This window comes from Danio aesculapii, chromosome 13 (assembly GCF_903798145.1).
Source record: "Danio aesculapii chromosome 13, fDanAes4.1, whole genome shotgun sequence".
Taxonomy (NCBI): Eukaryota; Metazoa; Chordata; class Actinopteri; order Cypriniformes; family Danionidae; genus Danio; species Danio aesculapii.
The window spans coordinates 1959287-1985225 of NC_079447.1; the positions used below are offsets into that span (position 1 = coordinate 1959287).

At 38.0% G+C, this 25939-nt stretch overlaps 1 protein-coding gene across 1 annotated transcript in view; it reads right to left on the reverse strand.

Annotated features, from left to right (window-relative positions):
• Nucleotides 1–25939, reverse strand: part of dntt (deoxynucleotidyltransferase, terminal) — a 245228-nt gene that overhangs the window by 140927 nt on the left and 78362 nt on the right. The window contains exon 8 of the mRNA XM_056471419.1: nucleotides 8030–8129. Coding sequence (XP_056327394.1) covers nucleotides 8030–8129 — 100 coding nt within the window. The remainder of the gene's footprint in view (nucleotides 1–8029; nucleotides 8130–25939) is intronic.

A 25939-nucleotide genomic window follows, 5' to 3' on the forward strand; every position in this document is an offset into this window, starting at 1 on the left:
TATTATTATTATTATTATTTTAATTTATATACACAGGGTAAATCTGCTCTACTCCATCAGTCTGGATCTGGAACCGGTTGTGTGTGTGTGTGGCGTGACTGGGTGTTGTAGTCCATGATATGGCTGATTTGTAGTTCATGTGAGTATGAATGTTTTCCAGCGATTTAAATGTGACTTTAAGCTGTATAGAAGTGTCTTGAAGAATATCTAGTCTAATATTATTTACTGTCATCATGACAAAGATAAAATAAATCAGTTATTAGAGATGAGTTATTAAAACTATTATGATTAGAAATGTGTTGAAGAAATCTGCTCTCTGTTAAACAGAAATTGGGGAAAAATAAACCGGGGCCAATAATTCAGGGGGGCTACTAACTCTGTCGACCAATCACAACAGACTGGGTCATTTGACCAATCACCGCAGATTAGCTTCATGCTAAGGAGGGGTTTGGGAACAGATGAATCTCTGAGCGTAATCAGATGGGAGAGGCAGGGATAATTAGGTAAAAGTAAATGCAGATTATAAGACCATGGAAGTGTTTATTGACCTTGCATATCAGACTGTTGTTGGAGACCCCCAAAACCAAAATATGACCTTTTATAATGCATTTGAAAACATGTTTTATTTATTGGATTTTAATAAAACTAAACTTTAATTAAATTTATATTTTAACCAAACCATGGCAAGTTACTGACAAAGTTGCAAGAAATAATGCTGCGTATTAAAGGCTCATTTTACATCTAAAACATGTGTTTCTCTGCAGTTCCTGATGAACAAAACCACAGTCTGGAGTTTGACAGAACAAGCAGAAGTAAAAGCTGACACTGAAGACAAGACTCAAGTGATGGACTTCAATAAACCTGTCAGAGTCTTCAAGACCGTCAGACTTTCATCTGTCAGGATCACACTTCTGACCAGTAAATCACACTGAATTCTGGCCATGGTTTACAGTCATTTTAACATGGTAAACACCTGCTGATGATAACACTGGGAACTAGAGGATCTAAAAGAATATTCAATCAAAATCACGTTATAAAGCTGGCGTCATGGTGACTCACTGGTTAGCACCGTTGCCTCACAGCAAGAAGGTTGCTGGTTCGAGTCCCAGCTGAGACAGTAGGTGTTTCTGTGTAGAGTTTGCATGTTCTCCCCGTATTGGTGTGGGTTTCCTCCGGGTGCTCCGGTTTCCCCCACAGTCCAAACACATGCGCTATAGGGGAATTGATGAACTAGATTGGCCGTAGTGTATGAGTGTGGATGAGTGTGTATGGGTGTTTCCAAATACTTGCTTGCAGCTGCAAGGGCATCCGCTGTGTAAAACATATGCTGGATAAGTTGGCGGTTCATTCAACTGTGGCAACCCCAGATTAATAAAAGGACTAAGCCGAAAAGAAAAAGATTGAATGAATATTTGAGGTGGCAATGTGGCTCAGTGGTTAGCACTATCACCTCACAGCAAGAAGGTCGCTGGTTCAAGTCCCAGCTGGTTCAGTAGGTGTTTCTATGTGGAGTTTGCATGTTCTCCCCGTGTTGGCGTGGCTTTCCTCCGGGTGCTCCGGTTTTCCCAATAGTCTATGCGCTATAGGGGAATTGAACTAAATTAGCCGTAGTGTATGTGAATAAGTGTGTATGGGTGTTTCCCAGTATTGGATTGCAGCTGGAAGTGCATGTGCTGCGTAAACATATGTTGGAGTAGTTGGCGGTTCATTCCGCCATGGCGACCACTGATAATTAAGGAACTAAGCTGAAGGAAAATGAATGCATGTCATAAAACACATCATAACATCAGAAAAATATGCTAATATCATCATTTTCTTGTTTAATTTTCTTATTCAGTCATATTTTATCAATAGTTTGATGATCAAATTTTAAAAATGGAGCCTTTCTGGTAATAAAATGTTGAAGTCAGAATTATTCGCGCCACATGGATTTTCTCCAAAACAAAAAATACTATAGGAAATACTGTGGAAAAATCCCTCAATCTATGAAATATCACTTGAGATATCTCTATAAATATTGAACAGGAGGGCGAATAATTTAGACTTCAACTGTACATAAAATAAGAAAAAGGTGTCGTGTTTTTAGACAGGTTTACATTCATTACTAGATAACACAATACAAACTAGAACAGAATTAATATTTAGTGAAATAACCTTGAATCACATCATATATGTAGTATGTACACATAGTATATATAATATGTAATATGTATTTATATAGCGCATTTATTGTGTATGCCCATACACACAAAGTGCTTCACAATCATGAGGGGGGTCTCTCCACACCTCCACCAGTGTGCAGCTCCACTTGGATGATGCGACGGCAGCCACAGGACAACAGCGCCAGTGCGCTCACCACACACCTGCTATAGGTGGAGTGGAGAGACAGTGATAGAGCCAATTCGGTGGATGGGGATGATTGGGAGGCCATGATGGGTTAAGGGCTGATGGAGGTAGTTTGTCCAGGACACCTGGGTTACACCCCTACTCTTTACCAGAAGTGTCATAGGATTTTTGATAACCACAGAGAGTCAGGACCTAGATTAACGTCTCATTCAAAAGACGGCACTCGCTGACAGTATAGTGTCCCCTTCACTTTACTGGGGCATTAGGACTCACACAGACCACAGGTTGAGCGCCCCCTACTGGGCTCACTAACACCATTGCCAACTGTAACCTGGTTTTCCCATGTGGTCTCCCATCCAGGTACTGACCAGGCTCAGCTCTGCTTAGCTTCAGTGAGTAACTGCTCTTGACCTGCATTTTTTTTTTTTTTCAGATGAGATCAGGCATTGCCTTTTTTTTTTATTAAAATAATTTCAAATACAATTTTTCATGATAAAGCATAATACAATACACATTAAAAGATCATTTGGTTAAAGATCAAAACATTAAAACTGATCAAAACATTAAAACTGTGGTAAATTCCAGTTCATTTCTTTAAAAACTTGACATGCTTTGTCTGTCAAAATTTTGTGCAGTTCACGTAAATTGTCCTCGTTTTTATAATATATATATACAGTTTTTCCATATATCCTTCCGTTTTCCTCCTTAAATTGTCCATACATCCATCACAATTTTCTCTTTTTTTTGCCACAATTCTCCTTTCCCACATTGCATTCTTCATCAGTATGATACACAGGTTGACAATTTTCATTATTCTTATTCCATCCCAACATCAATACTCTGGTTTCATTTTCATCCCAGTCTCCAAGTAGTCCTTTAATTAAAACTTTACAATCTTTTAAAGAACTTTCCAATTCTTGACAATATAAAAACCTGTGTAAAAAACCCTCTTCTTCTTTTTGACATACTTTACACATTCCATTTTGTTCCATCCCTATCTTGTTTAAAATGACATCTGAAAAGATTGCTCTGTGCCGTGCCTTATTAAAAATTCTAGACATTCGACTTTAGTTTCTACATACCTTCCTTTCATGTTTCCCCATATTTCATTTGCTTTTACATTGTATTTTTCCATCCAGTATCTGTTTGCTGTTGGTTCTTTAAAAACTTTCTCTCTAAAAAAACAACAATTATTTTTCACAGTACATTCTTTAAAACCATGTATTTTTTCTCCTATTTTCACATACACTTCATTTGTTTCTTTTTCTTTTTCAAAATTGTCTATTCTTCGTATCCATTCTTTCGGAATTGCCTGTTTAATTATGTCAAGATTTTTCTCAATTTCCCTTCTGTTGTATTCCTCTTTCGCCTCCTCCATTGTGTCTATAACATATTGTTCAGTTAAAAAGCCTTCTTTCAATTCATATAAAATGTCCCTTACTTTTAAAATCCCAACTTCTATCCATTTCTTAAAAAATAAAACCTTCCCTTGACTTAAAATGTTGTTGTTATGTAAAATGTTAAAATGCTTTAGGGCTGCAGGGTGATATGGCTGTGGCAAATATGTGTGTGATTCTAACCAATTTTCATATTTTAAAACATGTCAAGTGACAATATTTATTTTAAAAATTTGGATGAAGTATTAACAGATCTTAGTAGAAAAAACATAATAACATTTAATTAACATTTGACTAATGCAGTCTTATAATTGTGATACATTTCATCAATGCTTTTGAGTTTAAACCAATTTTCCCAATTAATCATTAAAATATGAATTTCTAAAATTAAATGACCAAAACTAACAATCTAATGAATCAGATTAAAAATAAACAAATAAATAAAAATAAATCTAATAAATACAATAATTCGTCCAATCATTTTCCTTCAGTTTAGTCCCTTATTTATAAGGGGCCACCACGACGATGAACCATCAACTATTCCAGCATATGTTTTACTCATCGGATGCCCTTCCAGCTGCAACATACTATTGGGAAACACCCATACACACTCATTCTCTCTCACACACACACACTCATACACTACAGCCAATTTAGTTCATCAATTCCCCTATAGCGCATGTGTTTGGAGCGCATGTGTTTAGACTGTGGGAAAACCGGAGCACCCGGAGGAAACCCACGCCAACACGGGGAGAACATGCAAACTCCACACAGAAATGCCAACTGACCCAGCCGGGACTCAAACCTGTGACCTTCTTGCTGTGAGGTGATAGTGCTAACCACTGAGCCACCTTGCCACCCCAAATATTCATTCATTCATTTTCATTTCAGCTTAGTCCCTTTATTACTTTGGGGTCGCCACAGCGGAATGAACCGCCAACTTATCCAGCACATATTTTACACAACGGATGCCCTTCCAGTTGTCAGCCAGCACTGGGAAACAAAATCCACAATGGCCAATTTAGTTCATCAATTGCCCTATAGCGCTTGTGTTTGGACTGTGGGGGAAACCGGAGCACCCGGAGGAAACCCACCCAGCTGGGGCTTCCCCCAAATAGAAATATAAAATGATAAAAAATATTTAAAATACATTACTATAATTATTGTTATAATTTTATTACATAATAAAGCATATAATGAATGTTTGTGATGTGAAGTCGAGTATAAATCCTCTTTAATTGTGTGCTTGTCTGTTTGTTCTGCCTGTCTGCTTGGATTACTGTAAAATGAGCAGAGGTTTTGTTTTCCTCTCAGACTGGACTCTTGTGTGTTTTTTCTGTGCTGTAATGAACTGCCAGCCTCTGAAAGATGGAGTTGTTTATCCTCCAGCGGTGACTTACAATTTGCTCTGATTGTCTGGAGTGACCATTAAAGTGGACCTGTGAACATCAGCGCCTCTGAACGAACAATCAGCAGAACGAGAGGAGATCCAGACTCACTTCAGCATGTCTGATCGTGATGAGAGATGCTCAGGAAAACAGCGGCATCATGGGACATCCAGCCATTAAAACACTGACATAGTGCTGCACAATACCGCGGAGGTATTGCGAAGTATTGAACACGTTGGCATGTCTTTTCCTGGGAATAATATTTGTAAAGGAGCTGTTGACACGGAATTGAAGCAGATTTCGGTAAAAACAATACAAAACATAATAAAACAAAACAAATCTGAAAGATGGGTTGTGTGTAATAAGGATAAAATGACAGACGGAGAAAGCACTGAACTACTGAAATGTGTTTAATACTTTATGCTGGCAGCTTAAAGATGCCTCTCATATGGAGAATGAAGCCTCATACATTGCTCAGGTGTGAGTTTCTCACAGACCTCAACAGAGTGTCAAAATCCTGATGGTTCTGTGGGTCTCGTCTATCAAATCTGAGCTCTATTTTGTATCTTCCATTGGATTTATCTCAGGTGATTGGCTGGGCCATTCTACAGCTTGATTTTCTTTCGCTGAAAGCATCTGAGAGTCTCCTTGGCTCTGTTTTGGATCATTGTCTTGCTGAAATGTCCTCCCTGTTTTCATCGTCATCCTCCTGCTAATGTTGATGTTGGACTGAAGCAGCTGATATTCATTTACACTGAGGAAGGGCAGAGGGTTGCTGAAGAACTACTGAGAGATTGCAGCTGCTGTCTGGGCTTTCACTGGCCAAACACACCTCCCTTTCTTCATGTGTTCAATACTTTTTCCCTGTGTCATTTTATTACACAGAACTTGATTTGTAAACAAATTAGATTCATTTTCTTTGATTTCTTTGGTCAACAACAATATGACGTGTTCAATACTTATCTCCCCTCTATATATTGTTTTGGCACCAATATCGCTGTTACATGTTCATGTGTTTATTATTTAATTATTTATGTTACTTTGTCGCCCTCTAGTGTTTTGTTGCTGTTTGTGTTTTGATTAAGTTGATTCCTCCGCACCTGCAGACCATTGACCGCCGGCGATTTAAGAGCTCGCGCAGCAGCACTTCAGTGACGGGGATTTAAGCGGCCGTCCAGACGTGGAGTTGTGCTCCTTTAATTGGAGTTGTGCTCCTCAGCCTTTGTTTATTGTGTTTTCTCCCCACAATTTGTTTACATTTGGTTATCCAGTTAATAAATCCCCAAGACCGATCCGTTTGTGTTTTTCCCTCATTTAATGTTGTGACCGTGGTCGTAACAATCGCAATGTGTGCATCTGCATCAGTCACATCGCAGGATATGAGTTGGGTTTACAGTTGACCAGGAGCCATAGTATGCTTTTTTTTTAAGTGGAAGTCTGCCTTTATCTTTCTGTGTTTTTAAGGCACGAGACTGTATAAACATTTTAAGACATTTTAAAGCATTACACAATAAAGTGCACCATTTAACTTTAATAAACACACTTTTTAATTGAGCATCTATACAATAAAGATGATGAAGTCTTATTTTACATCATTTTTTTCCCCGCGAAGGTCATTTCACCACTGTTGACATGGATACTGGGATGCTGGAGCATTTTAAAGCTGTGAAGATCAGTCAAATCATCAGCGGATTGCTCATATGTCAGCTTCAAACACAGATCAGCTGATCTTCACAGCTTTTAAACATTCCAAAGTCCCTGTCTGTGTGTAAACAGCGGTTATTCAGCCAGTCAGTTGACAGCGGCCTCTGGTGGACTTGAGAATGGTAGGTGTGAATGGCACTCGCGAGAGAAATTTGAGATCTGAAAACGCGTCCACAGCGGCCTCTGGTGAATTTGCAAAAAAAAAATAGCTCCTGGGACATATTTGCTGCTCTCCGGAAATGTATATAGCGGTACGTTTTCAGAATGAGCCTGGGTTGAATACATTGCTAGTGATTTGTTTATTATTTTTATACATTATTAAATCCTCTATTGCAATCAATCTGAACACTTCCCAATAGAGTTATTCAAGGCATCTGATTCAAATTCAAATATCGCAATATCTGATTTTTCCTGTTGACTTATATGGGTCAAAATGCAGTATTTTCATTCATTCATTTTCCTTCAGCTTAGTCTCAGAGGTCGCCACATTTGAATGAACCACCAACTATTCCAGCATATGTTTTACACAGGGGATGCTCTTCCAGCTGCAACCTATCTCTGGGAAACACCCATACACACACACACACTCATACACTACGGTCAATTTAGTTAATCAATTCCCCTATACCGCATGTGTTTGGACTGTGGGGGAAACCCAAGGCAACACGGGGAGAACATGCAAACTCCACACAGAAACGCCAACTGACCCAGCTGAGGCTCGAACCAGCGACCTTCTTGCTGTAAGGCGATTATGCTACCCACTGCGCCACCATGATGCCCTACTGTTTTTATAATACTATGAATTTAGACATTCTACTCGGCTTGCATACTGTTTTTAACATACTATATAGTAGGAAGTAAGCAATTTCAAACGCAGCCTTAGTGAATTTGACAAGCTATAAATGAGCATCCACGTACACAAGGTGAGTAATTTGCATAATACACGCCCACAGCACCTCCATATAAGGGCTTTCAACAAGAGCTTTCCACAAAAAAGCAGTACTCGTCCAGAGAAAGACAATTATGGCACCGAAACAAAGAAATCTAGCCTCTTTTTTTAAACTAGGTTGTCTTTTCTAATGCTAAATTTGATCATTTATCTTTCTGCACTGAAAAACTGAAATATTTTCAGTCTCAGGGAAAAAAAACAATGCAGATGAAGGCTCTTTAGCAGGATTAAACAGTGTTTTGTACCTGACTTTTGAATCGTTTAATGACCGCAGGCAGAATACTGTCCTCTTGTCCTTCAGGGGTTTTGATGATGAAGTCCACATCGTGACCAAACTCCTTTCCCCTGCAGATCACACACACACACACACACACACACACACATTATAAAATATAAGCACTTTCTTTCTTTCTTTTTATTAAGATGTAAGAAAAATGTGACAATATACGATACATACATACTTACATACATACATATTTACATGAAAAAACACAACAACAAGCAACAAACAGAGGAGAAAGAGAACTGAAAAAGCTGTTGTTTTAATTAGTAACAGATTATTCTAGATGAAACATTCAGAGGAAATTATTAATAAGTACAGATCATCCACAGAAGGTGTGCACCAGATCAAGAGTATGACGATCCTTTGCTTAAAATAAATATCTGGAAATGGGGGAATATTCATTTCAACTCAGTTCTAGTTTATTTGTACAGCGCTTTTCAATAATTATTGTTTCAAAGCAGCTTTACAAAAGGTGCACATTATTGCATTACAGTCAGATTAAGTCAAGGTTACAGTCAAAATATAAGTAATTAACCTACTAGGGTAGCACATTTGAGCTCTTAAGTGGCTATTTAAAATACTTTGAATGTTTTATATTTTGTTATAGACATGCAGTGTCATCCTGCATCTGTTCTGCAGCATATGAAATGTCCCAAACACTATTTTTAACTGTCCAAACTGGGAAAAAATGTAGTTTTTACTCTCTGATTGTCAAAAAAAAAATCTGTTGTGTATGCATTAAAAAACATTCAGGAAAGAGTATTTTATGTAAATTCGGACCACGAGTCCACATATATGGACATCATTTTTCTCTAAAAGTACATCATATCAAAAGATGATACTCAGGTTTTTAATCTAATTAGTTTCCAATAAGCCCAAATAGCAAAGAGAAATAAAAAATGCATGTAAAAAAACACCTTGAGCCTAAAGAGGTTAAAGCCTTGGTGAGAGAGGTAAAGAAGAACCCAGAGATCACTGTGGCTGAACTCCAGAGATGCAGTCGGGAGATGGGGGAAGTTGGAGAAAGTCAACCATCACTGCAGCCCTCCACTATGGAGCCAGATCAGTCTCAAAAATAAAACATTTGAATGTCCTTTGAATTTGTGTGTGCGGTATTTTTGAGACCTTCCTGGCAGGACATGATTCATACACATCTTTTTTTGGAGGATATTCTGTTTAGCCAATCATGGTGCGTATTTAATCCGCCAATCAAAACACTCCTTACTGAACAAACTCAGCATTTTATTATTATGTGAGATTAAATAAAACAGGGCAGCATGGTGGCTACAGTGGGGTAGCACAATCGCCTCACAGCAAGAAGGTCGCTGGTTTGAGCCTCGGCTAGGTCAGTTGTCATTTCTGTGTGGAGCTTGCATGTTCTCCCTGTGTTAATGTGGGTTCCCTCTGGGTGCTCCGGTTTCCCCCACAGTCCAAACACATGCGCTATTGGGGGAATTGAGGTAAGCTAATATTGGCCTTAGTGTATGTGTGTGAATGAGTGTGTATGGATGTTTCCCAGTGATGGGTTGCAACTGGAAGTGCATCTGCTGTGCAAAACATATGCTGGATAAGTTGGCGGTTCATTCAGCTGTGGCGACCCCTGATTAATAAAGGGACTAAGCCGAAAAGAAAATGAAGTTTGGTCTCGCTACAATCCAACTCGCTATATATAATCTCAGAACTCAGGGCTTCTGGTAGTACCTAGAATAGCAAAGTCGAGTAAAGGAGGTCGAGCCTTCTCATTTATGGCTCCTAAACTCTGGAATAGCCTTCCTGATAACGTCCGAGGCTCAGACACACTCTCCCAACTCAAAACTAGATTAAAGACCTATCTTTTTAGTAAAGCATACTCTCAGTACAACACTACGGTATGATACATGAATGTGCTCCACACAGGTTTCTGCATCTGGTTTTTATACACTATGAACATCAGCTACACTAATTATTTTCTTTATTCTCCATTTCCACCTGGGGATACTCTTCCCGAGGCCCTCAGACTATGCAGCGCCACTGATTCGATTCAAGACCAGCGACGAGATGATCCCAAGGTTTCCATATCCTGGACCAGGCCGTATCCTGAGCAGCTACCGTGGTGGTCATGGAGGAGTGGAGAGCACGAAACTGATCCCTGTGACGCTCCAGGGACAGACAAGTCTTCGCTGAGGTCCAGTTTCCAGCCTCAGGCGCCTAGACTGCAGCTCTGCACAAGACATTTGGCCAGAGGAGAAATGGTCATGCCCAACTGAGCCTGGGTCCTCTGGAGGTTTTTTAATTCTTCGCTTTCGGCAATTGTTGAAGTTTTTCCTTGCCGCTGTCGCCACTGGCTTGCATGGTTCGGGATCTGTAGAGCTGCGCATGGATGGATTTGCTCTTCAGTGTTTTGGACTCTCAGTAGTGATTATTAAACCACACTGAACTGAACTAAACTGAACTGAACTTAAACACTACAAACTGAACTACACTGTTCCTATTTACTATGAGCTTCTATGTGAAGCTGCTTTGACACAATCTACATTGTATAAGCGCTATACAAATAAAGGGGAATTAAAAAATATATATATAAAGGATAATTATGAGCACGTTCACTGTCAGCTGGATTAAACACAACAGGATGCACGATCTGGATGTTCTGCCGATCACATGATGAGATCCTCAATAAGTGTGTGAGTAACTGTACGGACATACGGCTCATTTAATGGCTTTGCCTTTTCCTATTACTCAAATAAGCCATTTGGCCTGCGTCATTAAACTGCAGAGCCGCCGGAGCTGTCAGGCCGTTTTATGAGTTTCACCGCTGTGTAGAGAGATTATGAAAATGAGCGTGGAAAACTCAAAGGCCTCGTGTACGCAACACTTTCAGGTGGGAGGAAGGAGATATTCATGTAAAAATACAGAACAACTCATGAGAAAACTATTCTACTTTCACAACAGTCCTGTTTAAAATGCAGCTAATGGCTCTTGAGGAAGAAAATAAAGTGTGAAATTTGGGGTCCAGGGGTGACACAGTGGCTCTGTGGTTGGCACTGTGGCCTTACAGAAGGAAGGTCGCTGGTTCGAGCCTCAGCTGGGTCAGTTGGCGTTTCTGTGTGGAGTTTGCATGTTCTCCCTGTGTTGGCATGGGTTTCCTCTGGGTGCTCCGGTTTCCCCCACAGTCCAAACACATGCTCTATAGGTGAATTGATGAACTAAATTGGCCATGTATGATATATATATATATATATATACCGTTGCTAATTTACCAACATCACTGTAGAGCTAGTGTTTGAATGATTCTCTAGCGTAATGTCTAAAGCGATGACAAAACAGCTGATTTTTCTCACACTTTAAGATTATAAGGCTGAACGTGACATGAAATGCCATCTGTCTACAGAGATATCTTCTTACAGTGTTACAGTCTACAGTATTTCTCTGTTGCAATCGGGATATCACAATATTTAACCGTGAAAAAAAGCAGCGTAATCACTACTAGACTGCTGTTGTGTTTGCGATGAGGGGGTGTTCGTGGGTGAGGTCTCTGAATAACACTGGTGAGAACCAGGATAGGAAAGTTACTGTATTAAAATAGGCACTGTCCTTATAAACAAACTGCATAGTTGCAATCTATACAAAAGAGAGAGATCGGCTTAGAATATCACTTACCAGTTTAATAATGATTTGATCAGCTGTAGTTAGAAAACACACAGTTTTAATCTTCTAAGCAAGGGCTTATTATGCGGTCCTGGCGCCGACTTGTGGATAGACAACATCAACCGTCTTTGGCTAATGGACGCCGATGCGCTGTCTCTCAGAAAAACTGCATAATTGCAATCTAAAAAACTACATTCTCGACTAAAAAATACCTCAAAAGTACATTATGTTATCCAACAGCTGTAATATTAGTCAAACTGTAGTGAGTTGATTGATCTGCTGTCACTCTATGTGGGCGGAGTAATACACAAAGGTGAAGAGGCTGTACGAGTGCTGTTATTGCAGAATATCACACTGCTATCAGCCAATCAGATTCAAGAACCAGACAAAACTGTTGTATAAATATAAATATATATATATATATATATATATATATATATATATATATATATATATATATATATATATATATATATATATATATATATATATAGTTTTAGTTATATACATAATAAAATTTTAAATAAAATTATATATTTTTTTATAAATTTCAGATAATAGAATATTAATAAATAAAAATAAATAAATAAGATAATTTAAGTAAATAAATAAATAAATAAATAAAATAATTTAAATAAATAAATAAAATAATTTAAATAAATAAATAAATAAATAAATAAATAAATAAATAAAATAATTTAAATAAATAAATAAATAAATAAATAAAATAATTTAAATAAATAAATAAATAAATAAAATAATTTAAATAAATTAAAAAAATAAATAAATAAATAAATAAAATAATTTAAATAAATAAATAAATAAAATAATTTAAATAAATAAATAAATTTAAATAAATAAATAAATAAAATAATTTAAATAAATAAATAACATAATTTAAATAAATAAATAAATAAATAAATAAATAAATAAATAAATAAATAAATAAATAAATTTAAATAAATAAATAAATAAATAAAATACAATAAATAAATAAATCAATAAATAAATAAATAAATAAATCAATAAATAAATAAATAAATAAATAAATAAATAAATAAATAAATAAATAAATAAATAAATAAATAAATAAATAAATATACAGGGCACATAATCACAATGAGTCTGTGTTGCATGTCCTTGCTCTGTGAAACATCACTTGGGAAGTTGGGAACATTAATTTTTCTTTTAACCATATAAACAAAAATGTGCATCCTTTAAACTAAAGCTTCGTCTGTGTTAACCTGCTTTGACGCAATCTACATTATAAATCTCTATAGAAATAAAGCTGAACATTTCAAATGAAACTTCAAAACTTTCATGGTGGCGAATAAAACTCTTATTGTGTTCACAACTCTTACACCATCCTTGAATTTCAATTTGAAGGACAGACTTTTCTGAAGTATACTTCATTTTACACTGATTCTGAGCTAACTGAAACCACAAGCACTTACACAACAATACGTCTGACTCAGAGTCACTGTAATCATAAATCCAGCCTTGCATATGCAGTATATATACGCCGTATCTGAAAGCATCAGCTGATGCCCACATTTACATCAAGGACCATCAGAAGCCCTAAAAGCCAAACCCTGTGGATGTGCACTTGAGTCTGAGCACCTGCAGGATGAATGAGAGTTTCTGTGGATTTAATGGCAGAAAAACACAAGCGTAGGCACAGAATCCGCCACCGCAGAAGAGCCTCTCAAAGCTCTGAACCTGCATTTCTCTTTTCTTCTGCTGGCAGATGCAGGATTACAGCAGACAAAACTTCATCCAGGCAGATATTAAATGCTGAGCAAAAATGAGTACACCCCCCCCCCCTCGTTATGATAATCAATATTTTAGGTATATCTCAGTTAAAGGTTTGCATAATAGCTTTGAAAACACAATCCCTTCTCTGCTATCCAAAGCCACGCCTCCTGAAATCACGAATGTCCTCCGTAAAGATGACCATAGACAATCCACCACTTGATCATGTCATTCGCCAGTTAGAAAACTCTACAGTCCTTTATATTACTATAATCACCAACGAGAAACTGTATTATATCTAGCAGGTTTTCAGTTGTGTAGCAGCAGAACTTGTCATGATGTGCAATGTTTCATGCATGTGAGGATCGCTGGTCTCACTCTCTCACACGTTTTGTCCTAAAGCTACTACTGTATGCTTAGTGTTTGGCCTGCGGCGTGCAGGAATTACACTTATTAATAAGCCATACTTACATGCCATTTCAGAGCGAATATTCAGAGCAGCGGTGAACAATATTGGGAGCGCGTCACAAGCTGTCATTGTTCAGAAATGACCCAATGTGAATAGAACAGCATCTTCAGCTCAGTAAAGCAGGCTAGGCGGAATAGTGCTGTTTACTGATGTTCTGTTGTGGTCTCATTATTAGTAACACTGTAAGCTATGAACTTGTCTTGCTTTTTCCTAAAAAGACGACGTTTTTGCATATAAGTAACATAGTTAACAATGTAAACGGTGAAACGGTGACAAACAAATCAATAACCATTCATGATTTAACACTACTGTGTCGGTGGACTAAATGTGTTCAATGGGATGTTGTTCTGTGGACTAGAGAAAATGAATTATCTTCTCTTAAACTCAGACAAAACAGAATTATTACTTATTGAGCCTAAATCCTGTACACAGCAGATCTCACAACTCGACCTACAATTAGAGGGATACAAAGTTAGCGTTAGCTCTACTATAAAAGATCTGGGTGTCATATTAGACAGTAATTTAACTTTTAAAAATCATATTTCCCATGTCACAAAAACTGCTTTCTTTCATCTGAGAAATATCGCTAAGTTACGAAGTATGCTATCCATCTCAGATGCAGAAAAGCTAGTCCATGCTTTTATGACTTCTAGGCTGGATTACTGTAACGCTGTTTGCTGGCTGCCCAGCATCCTCTATTAACAAACTTCAACTAGTACAAAATGCAGCTGCCAGAGTTCTTACCAGGTCTAAAAAATTTGATCACATCACCCCAATTTTATCCTCCTTACACTGGCTGCCTGTTAAGTTTCATATTGAATTTAAAATATTGCTTCTTACATATAAAGCTTTAAATAATCTAGCTCCTGTTTATCTTACCAATCTTCTGTCTCGCTACAATCCAACTCGCTCTTTAAGATCTCAAAACTCAGGGCTTCTGGTAGTACCTAGAATAGCAAAGTCGAGTAAAGGAGGTCGAGCCTTCTCATTTATAGCTCCTAAACTCTGGAATAGCCTTCCTGATAACGTCCGAGGCTCAGACACACTCTCCCAATTCAACACTAGATTAAAGACCTATCTGTTCAGTAAAGCATACACTTAGTGCACCACTTAGCGGGCTTCCACACAGGTTCTGCATCTTGTTGATATACACTATGAACATCAGCTACGCTAATTATTTTCTTTATTCTCCATTTCCACTTGGGGATACTCTTCCCGAGGCCCTCAGACTATGCAGAGTCACTGATTCGATCCAAGACCAACGACGAGATGATCCCAAGGTTTCCATATCCTGGACCAGGCCGTATACTGAGCAGCTACTGTGGTGGTCATGGAGGAGTGGAGAACATGAGACTGATTCCTGTGACGCTCCAGGGACAGACGAGTCTTCGCTGAGGCCAGCTTCCAGCCTCCGCCGCTGAGACTGCAGCTCTTCATAAGACTTTTGGCCAGCGGAGAAATTAAAATGGTCGTACCCAACTGAGCTTGGTTTCTCTCAAGGTTTTTTTTTCTTCACTTTCGCCAATTGGTGAAGTGTTTTCCCTCTCCACTGTCGCCATTGGCTTGCATGGTTCAGGATCTATAGAGCTGCGCATCGTTGGATTTGCTCTTCAGTGTTTGGACTCTCAGTAGTGATTATTAAACCACACTGAACTGAGCTCAACTGAACTGAACTTAAACACTACAAACTGAACTACACTGTTCCTATTCACTATGATCTTCTATGTGAAGCTGCTTTGACACAATCTACATTGTATAAGCGCTATACAAATAAAGGTGAATTGAATTGAATTGAATAAAGCTGAAGATCTTTGCCTGAACCCGACGGTTTCGGGTGAGTTCGGGCTTAATCTCCGTCATCTCCGCGCAGTAAATGAACAGTCACGTGATGCATTTCGATTACCGTGAGAAAGTAATATACATAATAGTTTTAATAGCTAATTTCTAATAATTGATTTCTTTTATCTTTGCCATGATGACAGTAAATAATATTTGACTAGATATAAGACTTTTTCCAGAAGAAAAAATATTATCAGACATGCTGTGAAAATGTCCTTGTTCTGTTAAACATCATTTGGGAAATATTTGAAAAAGAAAAAAAATTCAAAGGGGGGCGAATAATTCTGACATCTACACCTCTAAAAGTACTAATTAAATATATATATATATATATATATATATATATATATATATATATATATATATATATATATATATATGTGTGTGTGTGTGTGTGTGTGTATTTTTACGCATAAAGTGTGAACCCTTTTTAACAAAGATCATATTATTGTCTTTAAAAAAAAATAAAACCTATTTCTGCATTTTTTAATTGTCATTCATTCATTCATTCATTCTCCTTCAGCTTAGTCCCTTTATTCATCAGGGGTCGCCACAGCTGAATGAACCGCCAACTATTCCAGTATATGTTTTACGCAGCGGATGCCCTGCCAGCTGCAACCCAGTACTGGGAAACACCCAAACACACTCATCCACACCCACACCCACACACACACACTCAAACACTACATCCAATTTAGTTAATCAATTTCCCTATAGCGCATGTGTTTGGACTGTGGGGGAAACCGGAGCACCCGGAGGAAACCCACACTAACATGGAGAGAACATGCAACTGGTGTGCGACCCCCCCTTTAAACAAAACTATTTATTTAAACAGATTCATTCACTAAAATAAGAGTTTGATCAAGGATAAAAACAGTGCATGCAAATTCAATTCAATTATTGTAAAAAATAAATAAAATTCTTTTTGTTTCTCTTGATTTTTCCTGTTTAATAAAATTGTAATTTAATATTTTCCCCCAACATATTAATTTGGATGTATTAATTTCTGTACTGTGATCTTTTTTGTTAGATTATATCCAGTTTTAGCTCAGCTACAGACTTATCTAATGAACTGTACAGTTGAAGGCCCTCCCGTGAAGTATTTCTCAAGTGACATTGAATAAAGGAAGGAATTTTTCACAGTATTTCCTATAATATTTTTATTTGTTTTATTGCAGCTAGAATAAAAGCAGTTTTTAATTGTTTTAAAGCCATTTTAAGGTCAATATTATTAGCCCCCTTAAGCAATATTAGTTTTGGATTGTCTCCAGAATAAACCACTGTTATACAATGACTTAATGAACCTAACTTTACCCTAATTACCCTAGTTAAGCCTTTAAATGTCACTTTAAGCTGAATACTAGTGTCTTGATGAATATCTAGTCTAATATTATGTCATCATGGCAAAAATAAAAGAAATCATCAGTTATTAAAACTATTATGATTCATATTATTGGGGGAAAAATATAAAAGAGTTAAAAATTAACAGGACAGTGAATAATTGTGACTTCAGCTGTATATGCACAGATATATATACAGATATATCATCCTGTAGAAAATCTGAGTTTAAAAGAGAGATCTGCGAGAGGTGCATGCACTGTATAAATTCGTCTGGTTTTTAAGGAATGCTGCAGGATTATTTAGTGCGTGTGTTGTGCAGAAATGAGCTGTTTACTGCTGGATGGAGGAAAGAACTGCACTGAACTGTGGGACGCTGCTTTCTCATGCGCCGTTCACTGATTTATGGCATCAAATTCTGCGTTCCCATAATATAAAACACCTGCGGCTCTGCTCCAAAGCCTGCAGAACGGCCTTGAGGTGCGCCGCCTACACGGACAGCGTCGTAAATGATGAAACTGAATTACAACACTCGAGTCGACTCACATTTATTTCTATATCGTCTTATTATAAATGCATGCATTTATAATACTTCCTGCTTCGCTACTGTTCGGACGTCTTTGCCTACTGCTCCGCTCTCTGCTCACTTGCTTTTATATCTTAAACCCTAATTTTAACTTGAGCCTATCAGCACAGTGCTCAAACGACACAGCTTGAAGATCAGCATCGATTCTACAAACTTTCTGGAATATAGCTTTACTAACAAGAGGGGAATTATCGTCTAAACAATCCTCCCGCTACCAGCTATCAGCTGCTCACATTCCTGAGACGGGAAAACACGGCTGTGAAAATGCCTCTGGATCGGATTAATTCAGATTCTCACTGCTGTACAAACTGCCACAAACTTCTACAAAAGATTGCAGTTCTTGAAACAAAGTTACTTGCGATCCAACCAGAACTGCAGCGTCATTGTGGACGCTCACAGCAAATAGCCGGTGAGTCCCATAAATCTATTCCTACCACTATTTGGAGCACTGAAAAACAGATTAAAACTGTGGAAAATGAGCATTGGCATAAACAAGGTGCGAGACCAAAGGGTACTCGTGGGGTCAGATCATATGCTGCCGCATTAGCGTCCTCTACCCCAAATACAGCTCGGACTCAAATACAGCTTGAGAACAGATATGAAGTACTGAGTAATATGGGTGAAGAATCCCCAAATGCAGTCAGACAGAGATCGCATGACTCAGCAGCTAACTCTGCATGGAACAGAGGCTCAAGGCCGACTAGACAGCGGCATTCTGCTCCGATCGCACCTGAGATAAGAACACTAGTTGTAGGAGATTCAATAATCAGGAATTTTAGGAGCAAATCTACAATGACATACTGCTTCCCTCATGCAACAGTTTCTGATGTAAACAAAGAACTTAAGGAAATTCTGAAGAAGCACAAGACTGCAAAACGGATTATCATCCATGTGGGGAAGAATGATATTCGGAAGGAACAGTCAGAACTGCTCAAGAGAGATTTCTGTGAGCTCTTGGAAACAGTTGAAAGAGTGAAAATTCAGCCGTTCATCAGTGGACCACTCCCTGCAAGAGGGACTAACATGTTTTCGCGGCTGCTTGGTCTAAATGTATGGCTGCAGAAAGCATGTAACAGGAAAGGACTGAATTTTATTGACAACTTCAATCTCTTCTGGAACCAAAGACAACTGTTGACATCAGACGGCCTTCAGCCAAACAAACTTGGTGCAAAGGTGCTAAAGGACAATATCTTCTTCTCCCTCCATCATCCATCAGCTGTATGTGCCACTGACCTCAATCCAAATGGCACATACACACCTAGCATCTGTCCGGACGACCACAAGACCTCAAATCAGCTCCCGAGTGGACTTGGGGTTGACGCATCACCCAAGGACAGTGATAACGCCACGCAGCCAAAACACCCACTGTTGATAGAGACACTATCGCTGGCCCTCTGCTCAACACAGACAGACTGTGATGCATCAGAACAGCATCATGTCTCGTCACTAAAAAATGATCCTCAGGAAAACACCCAGGAAAACATATTTCAGCACCCAGAATCTCCAGAGCCACAGCCTCTGTCGCCAGACACGTTCCCATTATCACCTTGCTCGCCTCTCTTGGGTTTCTCAAAAAAGATGGAGGAACTGGTGCATGCTGGAACTAAACTTTCACACTCCATCGCCGCAAGCCCCCAGTTACCAACCAAAAAGCGGCCTGCTCCACAACCACCTCTGAGCCCACGTGGAAGAGCCCTCCGACATTTGCCCCACCGCCAGGGCCCAAACAACAACGCACCATCCTCAGCTGGTGAACAAAACTGCTCTCCATGATGTGTCTCGGGTGCCTGCTTAGATAACAGTGTCTTTATCAGATGTTTACAGAACAAGCAGGAACCCAGTGTGCCTGTAGCTTTCTCTACACATATATGTGTTGTATTACGTGACAGAAAACCGAAGACTTTTTCAGGCCGTATAGCAAATCACTCAAATCTTGTGTCTATTAAATATAAATCTGAGACTACTGTAGCAAAACAGCTAAAACTGTTAAGTTAGCACTTTTAAACATCCGATCACTCAACAATAAGTCACTTTTAGTCAATGATTTTATCAGCTCAAATTGCCTTGATTTTATGCTTTTAAATGAAACTTGGCTAGATGACAGCTGTAGTGCAGCAGTTCTGAATGAAACAGCTCCTTTAAACTTTGACTTTTTGAGTGTTTGCAGAGCCAATAGGAGAGGTGGAGGCATTGCTGCCCTGTTTAAAGATGTCTATGAGTGTAAACAAGTGTCATTTGGTGACTTTTTGTCTTTTGAATATCTGAGTATAGCACTAAAAGGTGCTCCACGTATCTTACTGATCATTATCTACAGACCTCCAAAATATTCTCCAGTTTTTATTGATGATTTTACAGAGCTGTTATCATTAGTAACCTCTGAATTTGACTATTTTACCATTGCTGGGGATTTTAATATTCACATTGATAATCCAGAAATCAATGCTGTAAAAGAACTGATGACTGTTTTGAACACTTTTGATCTGACTCAGCATGTTCAAGGACCCACACACAATCGTGGACACACTCTTGATCTACTTATAACTAAGGGTTTACACATTTCATCAACTGTTGTTAAGGATGTTGCACTATCTGATCATTTCTGTATTTTCTTTGATATATTGATCACTCCAGCTATTAAAGACAGATCTGTCTCTGTCAGAAAGAGATGCATAAATGAGAACACTAATGAGCAGTTTATGAAGGCCATATCGCTAGCACCAAGTATATCTGCAGACTCTGTTGATTCTCTCCTTGATTTGTTTAATTCTAAAGTTAAGAATGTCATAGATGACATTGCTCCTGTTAAAGCCAAGAATATAACTAGCAGCCAAAGGGGATCTTGGACTAAGTCCCCAAAATTAAAAATGACGAAAAGACAGTGCAGAAAAGCTGAGCGTATGTGGAGAAAGACGAAACTAGTAGTCCATTATAATATCTATAAAGACAGTCTTCGTGCTTTTAATATGGAACTAAAAACTGCTAGGCAGACTTTCTTTTCAAGCCTTATAAACAGCAACGTAAACAATGCTCGTAAACTCTTTGCAACGATAGAGAAACTCACAACCCCCCCCAGTCGGATTCCCAGTGAGCTACTCTCTGAAAGCAAATGTAATGAGTTTGCTCATTTCTTTACTGACAAGATCAATAATATCAGAAAGGCAATCAGCTCATCCAATCAGCCAAATTGTGTCGACGTCAGACTAGCTCAACCACAACTTAAGAAATCAGACATTATGTCCGATTTCATGGCAATTAATGGCAAAATCTTAGAAGAGATCGTGCAAGTTATGAAAACATCAACCTGCAGTCTCGACACGCTCCCCACATCATTCTTTAAAACGGTGTTTACCTGCTTAGAAATGGATCTTCTAAAAGTGGTAAATGCTTCACTTCTCTCGGGGATTTTTCCTAACTCACTTAAAACTGCAGTTGTTAAACCCCTCTTGAAGAAGAGCAACCTGGATAACACCATATTGAGCAATTACAGGCCCATCTCAAATCTCCCTTTCATTGGCAAAATCATTGAAAAACTTGTTTTTAACCAGGTTAACAAGTTCCTAAACTACAAGGGGTGTTTGGACAATTTTCAATCTGGTTTCAGACCACATCACAGTACAGAGAGCGCCCTTATAAAGATAATCAATGACATCCGCCTAAATACAGATTCAGGCAAACTAACAGTGCTGGTACTGCTCGATCTCAGTGCTGCATTTGACACTGTCGATCACAGCATACTTCTGGATAGGCTGGAAAACTGGGTTGGGCTGTCTGGGACGGTCCTCAAATGGTTCAGATCTTACCTTGAAGGAAGAGGTTACTATGTCAGTATAGGTGACCATAGGTCAGGGTGGACACCCATGACATGTGGAGTCCCACAAGGCTCGATTCTGGCACCACTCCTGTTCAACCTTTATATGCTCCCTCTGAGCCAAATAATGAGAAAGAACCAAATCTCCTACCACAGCTATGCTGATGACACTCAGATCTACCTAGCCTTACTGCCTAATGACTACAGCCCCATTGACACCCTCTGCCAATGCATTGATGAAATTAACAATTGGATGTGCCAAAACTTTCTTCAGTTAAACAAAGAGAAAACTGAAGTCATTGCGTTTGGGAACAGAGATGAGGTTCTCAAGGTGAATGCGTACCTTGGCTCTAAGGGTCAAACAACAAAAAATAAGGTCAAGAATCTTGGTGTGACTCTGGAGTCAGATCTGAGTTTCAATAGTCATATCAAAGCAGTTAGTAAATCAGCATACTATCATCTCAAAAACATTGCAAGAATTAGATGCTTTGTTTCCAGTGAAGACTTAGAGAAACTTGTTCATGCTTTTATCAGCAGCAGGGTGGATTACTGTAATGGCCTCCTCACTGGCCTTCCCAAAAAGACAGTCAGACAGTTGCAGCTCATCCAGAACGCTGCGGCCAGAATTCTGACCAGAACCAGGAAATCAGAGCACATCACACCTGTCCTCAGGTCTTTACACTGGCTCCCAGTTACATTCAGAATAGATTTTAAAGTATTATTACTGGTCTATAAATCACTAAATGGCCTAGGACCTCAATACATTACAGATATGCTCACTGAATACAAACCTAACAGATCACTCAGATCTTTAGGATCAAATAGATTAGAAATTCCAAGAGTTCAGTCAAAGCAGGGTGAATCGGCTTTCAGCTACTACGCCCCTCGTTGCTGGAATCAGCTTCCAGAAATGATCAGATGTGCTCCAACATTAGGCACATTCAAATCAAGACTGAAAACACATCTGTTTAGCTGTGCCTTTACTGAATGAGCACTGTGCTACGTCCGACTACTATGTTTTTCTCTTCTTTTTAATTCTTTTATAACACATTTTATCAGCTTTTATTTTATTTTTATTCTTACCATTTTTATGTTTGTTTTTATTTCTCTTATAATTGTTTCTTTTATTCCTGTTTATGTAAAGCACTTTGAATTGCCACTGTGTATGAAATGTGCTATATAAATAAACTTGCCTTGCCTTGCCTTGCATCTGATTATTATTTATTTCAATTATTTACATGTAAAAATCACATGCATAATCTGTATTTTATGTTCAACTGATTACCCAAAATTTGCAGTTGGTTGTTTATGTAAAAATATGCTTGTTTTTTTATGTTATAGGCAATATTTCCTTTAATACAGCCAGTTGGTGTTTCTGTGTGGAGTTTGCATGTTCTCCCCGTGTTGGTGTGGGTTTCCTTCGGGAGCTCCGGTTTCCCCCACAGTCCAAACACATGCGCTATAGGGGAACTGATTACCTAAAGTGGCTGTAGTGTATGAGTGTGTGAACGAGAGCGTTTCAAAGCAGCTTCACATGCAGAAACTGGACAAACTGATGCAAATTCATTAGGCTGGAAAATGTCCTTGGACCTGGCAACCCTGGTGCTGATGTTCAGGAATGGCCTCCAGTGGTTTTCATGCAGAATGATTGAACGTGAATCTAAGCTGCTGTTCGGATCACAGACGCTGCTGTTTCATCCAGACTTCAGACCTGGAGCCATATAAGATGCTGCTAAACCTTCTTCAAACCGGCTCTGGCGATGATCACACGAACGGCTCTGGTGGAGATCTGACTGAAGCTGATCCTGGATCAGATGTTTGATCCTGCCTTCAGGTGCTCCGGTGAACATACTTTTAATGTGTTGAAAAATTACGCATTCAGTATGTATGTATATATATATATATATACAGTTGAAGTCAGAATTATTAGCCCCCCTTTTCATTTTTCCCCAATTTCTGTTTAATGGAGAGATTTCTTCAACACATTTCTAATCATGATAGTTTTAATAACTCATTTCTAATAACTGATTTATTTTCTCTTTGTCATGATGACAGTAAATAATATTAGACTAGATATTCTTCAAGACACTTCTATACAGCTTAAAGTGACATTTAAAGGCTTCACTAGGTTAACTAGGTAACTAGGCAGGTTAGGGGAATTAGGCATAACGATGGCATATTGTATATTATGATGGATAATTGGGCATATTGTATAGTGATGGTTTGTTCTGTAGACTATAGAAAAAAATAGCTTAAAGGGGCTAATAATATTGACCTGAAAATGTTTTTTAAAACAATTAAAAACTTTATTCTCGCCGAAATAAAACAAATAAGACTTTCTCAAGAAGAAAAAATATTATCAGACATACTGTGAACATTTCTTTGTGCTGTTAAACATCATTATTATTAATATTATTTATTTTTTTGCACAAGAATACAAAATATTGGAATAAAATATAATCTAAAAAAACATACATATAAAAATATATAAATAAAACAAAACAAAAAAAAACCCTACCTGACAATAGTCTTGTTGTCTATCCAAGTTTAAGGAACAAATAATAACTGGACTTCTAGTTGATCATTTGGTATCAGAAGTGTCTTATATGAAAGGTAAAGGCCTCTAGATGACGCTTATTTTACCACAGTAAAATCTGATCATGTCTTGATTATGAATGATTTGATTAGGACAGTAAGATCTGACTCTGCTTAGACAAAAGTCTGGTCAGTGAACCTTCAATAATGTCCAGTATAGAATATGTGCTCATGCTGCAGTGGAAACAGAATGAATATTGTGTCTGACTCCATCATGAGCTTGGAGGACTGCATCCATACATCTCTGACATGACTCAAATCACTGATTAATAAAGTCATCTGGAATGGTGAAGAAAGCCTTCTTGCAGGACTCCCAGAGTTCATCAAGAGTCTTTGTGTTCATCTTCAAAGCTTCCTCCATCTTACCCAGACGTGCTCAATAATGTTCATCTCTGGTGACTGGGCTGGTCAATCCTGGAGCAGCTTGACCTTCTTTGGTTTCAGGAGCTTTGATGTGGAGGCTGAAGTATGAGAAGGAGCGCTATCCTGCTGGAGAATTGTCCCTCTCCTGTGGTTTTTAATGTAATGGGCAGCACAAATGTCTTGATACCTCAGGCTGTTGATGTTGATCATCCACTCTGCAGATCTCTCGCACGCCCCCATACTGAATGAAGAAACACCAAACCATGATTTCTCCTTCACCAAACTTGACTGATTTCTGTGAGAATCTTGGCTCCATGTGGGTTCCAGTAGGTCTTTATTGGTGATGATTGGGATGCAGGACAGATGATTTTGAACATCTAAACAATCCACCTTCTGACACTTTTCTAAATGAGCAACCAGAAGTCAAGTTATTATTTGTTCCTCTAACAGCTGGGATCAACAAGACGTCTAAACGTTTAGATGTTTTATATTTTTGTGTTCGGTATAACACTGTTTAGGCTTTGTTGAAGTTATTTGTTTTTTTATTGTAAAAAAATCTATTTTATACATGTCTACTTAACTTTTTAAATATTTTTAATCTAGATGTAATAGTTTTTATGAGCAAACATGATTAATATCTATTTTAATTCAGTTACTGTTCACTTCAATTTTTTCTATTTTTTATCCCTAATATTTATATTGCAGTTTACTTCAGTTTTTAATGTAATATTAAATCAATTAATTAAATATTTTTTCTATTTATATTTATATTATGTGTATTATTATTGTTATTATATGTATTGCTATTATTATTATTATTATTATTATTATTATTATTATTATTATTATTATTATTATTACTATTACCATTATCATTATTATTTTTAACTATTATTATTAATATTATTATTATTACCAATACTAATACAAATATTATCCTTCATTCATTCATTAATTTTCTTTTCGGCTCAGTATCTTTATTATTCTAGGGTCACCATAACGGAATGAACCGCCAACTTATTCAGCATATGTTTTACGCAGCGCATGCCCTTCCAGCTGCAACCTATTACTGGGAAACACCCATACACACTTATTCACACTCACACACTATGGATAATTTAGCTTATCCTATTCACCGGTACCACATGTTTTTGGACTTGTGGGGAAAACCGGAGCACCCGGAAGAAACCCACGCCGACACGGGGAGAACATGCAAACTCCACACAGAAATGGCAACATTCATGGACCTTTAAATCCCTTTCACACATCCTCATTTTACATACATCCACCAGAGGGCTCCATATACACTTCAGCCGACCAGGCCAGCTTGCTGTCGACTGACTGACTGACTCACTCACCCCTCTCCCTAAATCCAACAGACAGTGTTTTCAAGGCAATCTAGAAAAGAAAAGCCGTCACGGTCGCGTGATTTCACCACGTTTTGAGTCTGCTGTTTATTTATTTATTCCTTTTTTTTGTTTGTTTTACTAGGTTT